Source organism: Centroberyx affinis, unplaced genomic scaffold, assembly GCF_046629955.1.
Source record: "Centroberyx affinis isolate AG114_WGS23_722 - 3 ecotype Tasmania unplaced genomic scaffold, CSIRO-AGI_Caff_v1 ptg000813l_1, whole genome shotgun sequence".
Lineage (NCBI taxonomy): Eukaryota > Metazoa > Chordata > Actinopteri > Beryciformes > Berycidae > Centroberyx > Centroberyx affinis.
In genome coordinates this window covers 50142-60572 of record NW_027279415.1, presented here as the reverse complement: position 1 = coordinate 60572, position 10431 = coordinate 50142, and the positions used below count along the sequence as shown (strand labels likewise).

Here is a 10431-nt window from a genome sequence, read left to right as displayed (position 1 = left end):
ATATCCCTGTATGCACAAGTAAACAGATTATCCTGAATATTACCATGGAAACAGAATTATACAGACCATGAAAACAACTGTAGGCAGGATAAGGTGTTTACATGCCTTACTATCCCGACTAATACCGGAATATGCCAGTTATCATATTCAGCTTCTTAATTGGAATTGGAGTTTATGTGGGCTGTTGTAATTTGGTGTTCACATGCGGCAACGTATAATCAGAATACTTGACTATCCCAAACATTATTGGAACATTAATGTACATGTAAACAGGCTCCTTGTCTCTGGGCACTGGAGTTGAGCTACAGTAAACAGTCATGCCAGTTTAAAAACAATACAAAAAGATGAAAACTACACATCTAAAAAAAAACAAAACAAAGAATAGGCAACACCTGTAAAAAAGAATTCTTGCATTGCTTTCATGCCACAACAAAGGTTTATTTTATGTGCACACTGTAGCACCACAGAAGAGAACAAAAAGCAGACTTGTTTGTAATTGTATCATTGTCAGTATTGTGTATGCATTTGAAAAGAGTGGGCATCTTTCTTTTTGGTTATGGTCTGATTCATAAATAGAATCATTCATAAACCATCAGTGGAAGATTATCTGGGGCTACTCCTGTCTGCTATGAAAAGATAGTTCCTCTCCTCACCATCTGTGTCTGGATGGGCCTGATGTGACCTGGCAAAGGCAGTAATCAGTTCATCAGCAGCTTCCTCACAGACAGTGTGTGTGTGTCTGTGTGTGTGTGTGTATGCACGTGTGTTGCCGTGCGTCTTTGTATGTGTATCCAGCCACTTTCTTTTCTCCATACATGTGTGACAACCATACAGTACCACTCACATTCACATTCTCACTGGAGCTGCCCCACTTTAAATGAAAACTCTGGTTAACTGGGATTCGGTCTACTGTACTTGCTAACCTTAACTTACCATCTATTTTAAAATTAGTCTTTAAAAACCAGTAGCATATGCAAACACAGCCTCACTGTGTTATTCAGTTCTGGTTATGTAGATATTATATTACATTGATGCAAAAGTAAAAACAACCATATTTGATAGTAAAAAGAAGTATATAATTAGTTTATTTACGTTTCACTTATTCAAATTTTCCCTAGATAGTAGTGACAATAGCCAAGAGGTTAGAGAGGCGGTGCCAGTTCGGCTCCCTGGACCGGTTGGGAAAATGCGGAAGGGGAAAGTGAATGAGTAGCGCTCTCTTCAACAACTACTGCCGATGTGCTGTTGAGCAAGGCACTTGAACCTCATCTGCTCCAGTGGAGCTGCTCAGTGGCCGACAGCAGAGGACTGGTTGTACTGGGCAGCTCCCAGTGTGAAGGTATGGACCTGTGTGAAAGTGATGCAGGGCGTCTCTGGAAAAGAGCAAGTGCGCTCAGTCAACTTTCCCTGGATAAATAAAGGCTGAATCAATAAAATAAATAAATTCATATTGTCTGCACTACAACAGAGCTGTCTGGTTTTCCCATTGGTGTAGTATTTTCAGGAACTTCTGGGTCACTGTAAGCGTCTTCTGCCATGATGACACGTGGAAACACAGGAGGCTAGACTTGAGGCAAGGTGAGCACACAGAGGGACAGAAAGGGCTGCCAGTCTAAGAAAACAGGCTCTGGGCAATCACCTCCCACAGTAGTTTAGTGCCACATTCTTAGACACGTTTTCCCCTCCAAAGCCCCAAGCCTGAAGCTCCAGCCTGTCCTCCTCCTCTTCCCCATCTTCTTCTTCTCCATCTCTCTCTCCATCCTCATACAGGCTGGGTTCCTCAACAGACGTCTCCAGGTTGAGGGTGTAGCTGCTGAACGCCTGCACCTCGCTGTACTCGTAGATGGTGGGCAGGCTGCTGCGGAGGCCAAAGCGGCGGCGCAGGGCCACTAGGAGGGGCTGCGGCACGGTGAAGATATCCACGTTGTTGCCCAGGTCGACCCAGGCCAGACTGGGGAACTTCCTGGGATCCTTCACCGCGTCTGTCAGGTCTTTCAGGATGGCCACCGTCAGACGGTTCCCATTGACCGCCAACATAGTCAGTTTAGGCAGGCAGCCGAGGAAGGGCAGTAGCAGCCGCAGGCTCTCGTCCTGCAGCTCGCTGAAGCTCAGGTCCACAGCAGACACTGCGTCGCTGCTACTCTGGAGGTAGTAGGCCACACGGTGGACGTCTCGGCCAGAGAGGGGGATGCCTGACAGGTTGACCACGTCGCTGGACAGCTTCTTCTTCAGGGTGGTTTTCAGACTGTTGGAAAGAGGAGACAGAAAGAAATGTGAGTTGTATAATCTTGTTTACAAGTTCTGTGTTGGTTCTCTCAAGTACAAAAATGGGCATTCATTGTAGACGATAATATAGCTGGTCTGACTTCAGTACAAGCAGGTAGTTTTCCACAAGTACCTTAAGACAAATGATCTTTCCTTAATGAGTCTGTGTGTTTATTGATTTATATGGCTCTGTAACAGGGGACTGTGGATGTTACTCAATACAGTCACACTGCCCCCCAAGCACACAGCAAGTGCAATGTACGCAAAACATAGAAAATAGAAAGACAAGTCACCGGTGGAGTGTAGAGAGCGTAGCAGTCAATAATGTAAAGAGAGAATTTGCATTTAAATGTGTCTCGGTCTCATTCTCTGAAGCTCCAATTTCTCTTAGGCTAAATGTCATCAATAAAAAGGGACCAGCTGTTTTTGGCTACTTCACTTCTTTCTCACAAAACAATATATACCAGTGTCTGTGTTGTATACAAGACAGGCATCACACTCTACTGCTGAAAGACTTTGACAAACAAGGCAACAGTGAACATGTTGTCCCTCACGAATAATGCAGTCTGGGCCAGTCAGGAGCCAATATGTCTCCTTGTTTTGACCTGTAATAGTAGCACCCCCCTTGGGCCAATTAGTGTTTGAAAATGCTGAACCACAGTGGTGAGATGCATCAGGCCCCTAGATTTTGCCAAAATCTGATCAGCAGTGCCACACATGGACAAACAAGCAATCAAACGTTATAGTGCACCACTTAGGCCAATCAGTTCAAATTTAAAAATGCCAAAATGGAGCAATGATGACACATCATTCCATTAAGTTCTGTGAAAATCCCACCAGCCAAGATATTGTGTGTGACATGCAGACACTTAAACTAATATTGCTGTGCCCCCCCTTAGGGCTAATCAGTGTAATTTTGAAAAATGCCGAAACAGAGCAATGACATGCATCATTCTCCATAGTTTTGTCAAAATTCAATCAGTGACGTCCAAGACATTGTGTGTGATGGACGGATGAACAGATGGACGGACCAGGGCCGATCCATAGTGCTTCCACGTATTTCATTGTGGGGGCCAAAAACACAAAGATAGTGAAAAATGGCCAGAGAAGCAACAGTGATATAGGCATAAGATCAGCTATTTCAGTCCAAATGACTTCAGTGTGGATAGAAATAGCATGAGGATTTTGAGGAAAGTACTACTAGAACTATGACACTTGTCATGATGGATCATTGCATCCCTCACTGAATCTGATACTATAGAACTGAGAGGCACTGAGCAATCTAAAAACAAAACTATCTCTCTCTACCAGAGAGTGATTAAATATTCATTGGAGAGCTATATGGCAGCTATGTCAAGGTGGCACTGGAGTGCAACACTCTGTCTATGGTGAATCATGGAGGAATGTGTTTGGAGCCCGCTGCAGCGCTCAAATCCACTTGTTTTTACGGGCATTTGGACTTCACCCTTGGAATAATTCAGGGGGAAGCAGTCTGGCAAACAAATGACACTTGGAGACTTTGTTTAAAAACATAAAAAAGCAGATAAACAGAGGAACAGTGTACTGCTTCCCAAGTCTATCTATTTATCCTCTGTCCTTTGTCACAGTGCTGTTTGCCTGAGGTTCTCCCTCTGCTTCCCCGGAAACAGCAAGGATTATCCCTCTCTCTCTCTCCCTCTCTCCTCTCTGGTCTGTTTGGGAGCCTCATAAATCGGCAGGTTGTGGTCTTCACATCTGTCACCTTCTCTCTGCTCTGGAGCAAGGTTAAGAAAAAAAAATGAAAAAAGATCTGCAGCTAACTGGGGCTGAGATTCGTAAGGTTATTGATTCCACGGGTATGCTATAATTCATCTCTCTCTGCTTCGTATCCTCGTTCTCCCTCACCACCTCTCTCATTCTTTCTTGGTCTCTTTTCCCATCCCTCGCTCAATTTCTCTGTCTCTTTAATTCGGAATATGCTGTCGAAGCAACTGCATTCCCTCTTTTGTTCCTCTGCTTTAGGTGGCTTATTTGTGAGATCTATTTTTAAAACCATCATCTTGCCCACCTAGCCTCAAATAACTCCTCAGGATTAAAATATGATGTGAAAATGCTGCTTTTATATATCCCCCCTCAATTACACAGGAAACCTCATTGGCTTTGGCCATCACTCCCCCCCCTACTCCGCCTGCATCTGCCTTGGCTCCACCCAAGTTTATCGTTGTGCAAGATCTTCAGTTAACTGTATGTAACTGATCATGAGCAGGCATCGACTTCTGTTTTCTTGGCCCGTGTCTCGGAGGATGTGCATTTTCCAGATTCTGCTGGAGCAATCAACCTCTCACCTGTGTGTGTGTATGTGTGAGTGTGTGCACGTTTGTGTGTGCGTGTGTGTGTGTGGGAAGAACTGCTTTTGCATGGAGATCTCTTCCCGAAGACAAAGCCAGGCAGGGTGGGTGGCTGGGTGGGTGGGTGTTGTGGGGGGGGGGCAGGCTCTAATGTGCTTTTAATGAGACAGAGTAGAGACAGATTCAGACTTCCATCCAAATCCGCTGCCTCCCCGCTCGGTGGGCAGGATGCCACCCACAGGGCCGGGCACAGGGCCCAGGGGTACAGCTAGCCTTTCTAATGCCACACTGTACGCTACAGTCCATTACCATGAAGTGATAAAAACATAAACAACGAACTGTCTAATCTTGCTCCCTCTGATGTGCCTGCCATGCTTGTAGGCAGTGGTGCAAATCCTCTTGGACCAGCTCAGACGCAAACAACTTCAAAGGAATCCATAGTCTCCCCGGATAATCACGATGCGTTTCAAGAACATCCCCCTGTATCAAGACCCATTTAAAAGCAAACAACTGAGGGGAATCCATCTTATTGACATCATCAGGAGCAACTGATACAACAGTGCAGGAATCTAATAAGAACTGACTCCCATGTGTCAAGCTATTGGCTGGTTAAATGTGGGTTTAGGCAGGCTGTCTAATTGCTTTTCATACCCTGTCTTTCCTAGGGGATGTTGTTAACTTTTACACACTGAACAAAGACCCTCGCTGTTATACGGTCATGTAAACCCCGGAGAAATAAAACATTTGTGGGTTGTGATGCTGAAGTGGAGTGCAGGCAAAAGGACAACGCTAACAGGAATGAGAGAGTATGAAATCTGAGAAGTGTTGCCTAATAAAGCACTTTAGAAACCATCTGTTGGAGAAACAGTGACTTCACTGGATTGAGTTCATACTAGCTTTACCACAGACAGCACTGTATTCTTCCTCCTTAATCTTTCTGTACTATGTCTATTCTTCCCCAGATAGGATGAACAGCTTCTCCGTTACAGGTCACGGCAGATCCATTGATTTCTTTACATTCACCTCTTTTCTTTCCCTCTCCTTTACCTCTGGTGCCAGTCAGTGTCAGGTTAGTCTCCAGTCAGTCTAGTTGCCTCGACTCTCCTGACATACAGCAGTTAAGTGCTCATCAGCGGCGGCCTGCGTGACTTCCCTATACCTCCCCATTCTGCTAATCAATTTCCGCTCTAATACAACAAAGCACTCTCCCTCTGCGCTGAACCTGAAAAAGCAGATGGAGAGGTAGAAGAGGTGAAATTTTAAAAAGGGGTGAAAGGGTATAGAGAGTTTGGGATTTTCTTTCACTGCAAACATTCGCCTGGATTAAAACAAAGTGGAATTTTTCACGGGACGATTTCACATAGCCCTTCAATATTCTGCAGCTAGGGCGAGAGATAAAAGCAAATGGCAGCAGAAACTTGTGATCTGTCCACCCACATAGAATACATGTTCCCCTTCATTTACTCTCATGAATCAGTAAAACACAGGGAGACACAGCCTAAGTGTAAGAGGTTATATTCCTTTTTTTTCTCTCATGTCCATTTACAGTGGGATTTAATATGAAAATGGATAGTAAATGTTAGAGGGTTGGCGGGCTCAGCAAAAATACATATATATCTTAACTTCATTCAGGGAGGTGCTTTTCTGAGCATGCATGCTATTTTTCACCACTGCCCTAATACATGCATTCACACTTGGGAGCTGCCTAGTATGACCAACAGTCTTCTACTGTTGAGCCACTGAGTGGCTCCACTGGAGCTGTGACAGTTATTGCTGAGGAAGGAGAATTTTCCCAGCCGGTCTTGGTTGTCCTCTGGCTTATATGTTATGTACTGTAGAGTTAGTGTGAGGGCTGTGAACAAACTAAACTTTTAACAACAGGACGCCTCAGTGATACACTTGAGAAAAGGTGTGCCACCAGAAATAAGATGCAATATGCAAGTCTCTCAGCTGGGAGGAAAGCCTCAGTAATACAAATTCAGATTTACTCCGGCCGGCTGCACTTCAGCTGAGCGTGCAGAGGCGCTTGACTCATTTCAGCCGAATGAAATAAAGGCACTTGAGAAACATTGGATGTGGATGCCATTCCACAGACCCATGGGGTTGGTCGGATCAATGTCTGCTTCATCAACGCTTTGGTCTTGACTTGTTTATTCATCGCATTGATCTGAGCTGTTTTGCCTCCGGGCATCTGTATAATGCATGCTAGGTAGCCTGGTGAGAACCTATTAGGGTCTACTGTACAAATTAATCTTTGAAGAGTAAGCTGGTAATGTGCTACGCCTTTATTTCTGTCTCTCTTTTTTTTACCTCAGTATATCCACAGGCCAGCCTACAGGCCTGGAGAGTCAAATTACTAGTATGGCTTATAATGACTGCTAGGGTACATTGCTGCTATAGAATATTTCCTGGGAAAAGGAACTTTATGTACCTCCAGTGAAATTCAGCATCAAATATGACTCCTATGCCTTAGGACAGTTTGGCTTGTATAAATAAGTATTCATCACTGTCACCCAAAGCAAACAATAAGAGAAAAGACTTTGCCTTTGCCCAAACTGTGTGATTGTCATACTGATATATACTGTAGGGAATGCATTGGGGAAACATGGAAACAGTGATTTCACACAGTATCAAATGTCTTCCAGTTTGCTGGGGATAATGTTACATTTTCTGGACAGGAACAAATAGTCCTTCTGTATTATAAAGCTCATTTGGAGGTAAAAGTTCAGCCAAACAAATGAATCCACTAAATCAAGCTTCCTCCATTCTTCATTGTCAATGGAGCAGCTCCAAATAGCATGAACACTTAACAAACGATTCAGTTTCATTTATCACCACTGATTGTGTTCAAAATTTCATTACTTACTTCACTGTAGAACGTTTTGTTCTGCGAGTTCGCTGCTCTCCAATACACACACAGGACCCACAAACTCAAGTTCAACACAATAACACTTGCACTGAATGTCTTAAATAATTGCAATTGAACAATTATAATGACATTTCAGTTATAACAGTCCATTTGATACTTTTTAACTTTTAATTTTGATTTGATACTTGCCGGTTTTCCACTGCCTTCAGGTCATATAGGAAGAAACGGAAGAACAGGATTTTCAGCTTGAAGCTATCTTTCGTGTTTTACTTACAAAATCATATGTACTAATGAATTTAAAATCAACCATAAACAAACTACAGCAGATATTACTCTCTTTTTATAATATACGCAATATACGCAAGTTTCAGCCAATGGATAATCGGAAATTGGACGTAGGCAGGTCCCATCGCAGCGTGAGTGTTACTGTGTTGAAAAGCTGTGTTTTAATCGCTTTTTGGAAGCTGTGTTAGAGATTATGTTTGCTGTCTGAGTGTGTTTTGGAGAGCACAATCAATTGTCATTTTGGCAAAAACTAGGAAAATAAGGTGCTGGTTAACAACCAGATTTATCCTTTAAATTCAAAAGCGGTATACTTCTAAAGCAGATGCTCTTTCCTTCTATTATTCAAAGTCTTGCAAGCAGACCTGGGAGGCAAAAACAAAACATAGACCGGAATCTATCCTGAAAAGAAACAAACACAGGCTAAATGCCCAAATTCCTCTCATTTACCAACAGCAAACCCAAAGGTTTAGCGCCATAAGCACCCATCAGTCTTGTGTCCAGGTGTGCGGGGCGGTGCCTTAATTAGCACAGAGAAGGGCAGAAGGGACTCAGGGGTGCGCAGAGTGCAGCAAACTGTAACTCTCAGCTACCAGCTATCCCATCATGCCATTCTCATGGGCTCTTCTGACATGAACACGCCAAAGGGTTCCCACAACACAGGCAGGAGCGACATTTTAGCTCAGCGCGACATACAACACACCACCAGACAACACAATGTGAAGGACAACATGCAACGCAAAGCTACAGGAGGGAAACCATGCAATGCAGCGCAACAATGTAGAACACACACAAGAAAACACGACACACTGCGTCTGACCAAAATGATTGTATCAGTGTCCCTCTCTCTTTTTTTTATTTTTTTATCTCTGTCTAATTCTCTGTTGCTGCTAAGTTACCAGTCTACTCTCAGTTTACACCAAAAATATCACAGCCAGGCCCGCATGGATGTGACACGGATTACCTCTAATAATATGTGAATTCCGACCACAGAAAAAAAGCATAAGATTTATGCCGTAGTGCCAATGATTATAAAACCTCTTGGAAGAGTATGTGCCAGAGTGCAATTGTGCAGTGTGTGTGCATAAATGTACTCTATGGGTGAGCTATAAATTCATCAATGATTTGATTCGATGTGACAAACTGGATGCTTACGAGAAAAGAATACTGCGACAGAATACATAGAAAACAGTTTGCATTACATAACTGTATATCATGGAGGAGTGCGCCTCTGTCTGCTATGCTATGTCAAGGCACAGTTATGAAACCAACATTAAAATACAGGGCTCCGAAGAGAGACCGTGGAGCCCGATGATGGGGAGAGAGATCTGTATCTGCTTTAAAGGAGTGAGGCACACAGATCACCACACACACACACAAATCCTTGTCTCCTTTCTTTGTTATTCTCTTGTCCCAATAGCCTCACCTCAGATCTCAAATTAAGCTGTGTATGTTGAAATATAATCAGTAAAAGCTTTAAGAGGCTCACAATGGATAGAAAGCAGAAGATGATCAGTGTCTTGGAGAGCTGTTATTCAAAACAGAATGGCTTGAGTTTTTAATTTTTTGTAAACAAATTAAAAACACATATAGATATCTAGGGCTTAATGCAAAAATAAAGCAACAAGATTTGCAACACTGATGACCTATATAGCAGCCTTCTGTTTGCCAATCAAGGCATTTAATTATGGCCCTGTGCCCCGAACATTGGAGCGCTGGACACTGGCTGTCTCCTCCTCCTCCTCCTCCTCCTCCTCCTCCTCCTCCTCCTCTGATATCTGAGTCTGCACCACAGGATGTGTTTCATTATTTATGGATTCAGATTGTGGACAGGTCTTTAAGTCTCTATTAAAAGTGGAGGTCAAACAGCTAAAAGATTGACTAGACTGACTAAGGTACACAGGAAAATGTGCTACTCCATCTCTGAATGGAGATAATAATCCCATCAAAGAGGGATTAGGAGTGGAGGATGACAATGTTTAAGTACCTGTAACAGATATTTAAATAAGGGGTAATTTTCCAATATCGTTTTTGCATAACACAGTAAAGATTTCACCCATGTGCCATCTCATATTTTAGACTCATATTTTTAACAAATTCTACATGAAAACATAAATTCATATTCATATTTTAATGTATTCTTTCGCTCCCATGTTGTCAGATATTTCCTCCTATAGCCTTAGGAGTTGACCTTGTGGGTTAGTCAAGGGTCAGGAACGCTGAGTCAGAGCCTGCATGGCCTTTCACTGTTCAGCGTGCTCCTCTGGGGAATAGCTTGGCTCCAGAAATAGGTCATACACGTGTAAATGGCAGATGACACATGGCTCAGCCTACAGATGCCAGATGTACAGTAGATACATTAAGGACGAATTATCCAGATTATCTTTCCAAACACACAGAAAAGCTGTGTGACAAAAAACAGGTGTGATGTGATCAAATAAAGGTAATGGCTTATTAGTTGGGAGGCATCACATACTGAACTACAGGCAATGCCATGACCCACTGGTAAATATTACCTACTTTATCTCTCTGGCCAAAGTACAGTAATGTCTGTGTTTACTGTATCCACTATCAAAATAAAACATAATGTGATACCGTGGTAGCTCTCAAATATCGTACACTTTACATTTTAGACATTCAGCTGATATTATTATACAGAGTGACTTAAAATGAGTGCAACAGTAGAAT

General features: G+C 43.0%; 1 protein-coding gene across 1 annotated transcript in view; it reads right to left on the bottom strand.

Moving 5' to 3' along the window:
- Positions 1–1635: 1635 nt before the first annotated feature.
- Positions 1636–10431, bottom strand: part of lrrc75bb (leucine rich repeat containing 75Bb) — a 29249-nt gene continuing 20453 nt past the window's right edge. Inside the window, exon 4 of the mRNA XM_071520626.1 lies at positions 1636–2245. Within this exon, the coding sequence (XP_071376727.1) occupies positions 1636–2245 (610 nt within the window). The remainder of the gene's footprint in view (positions 2246–10431) is intronic.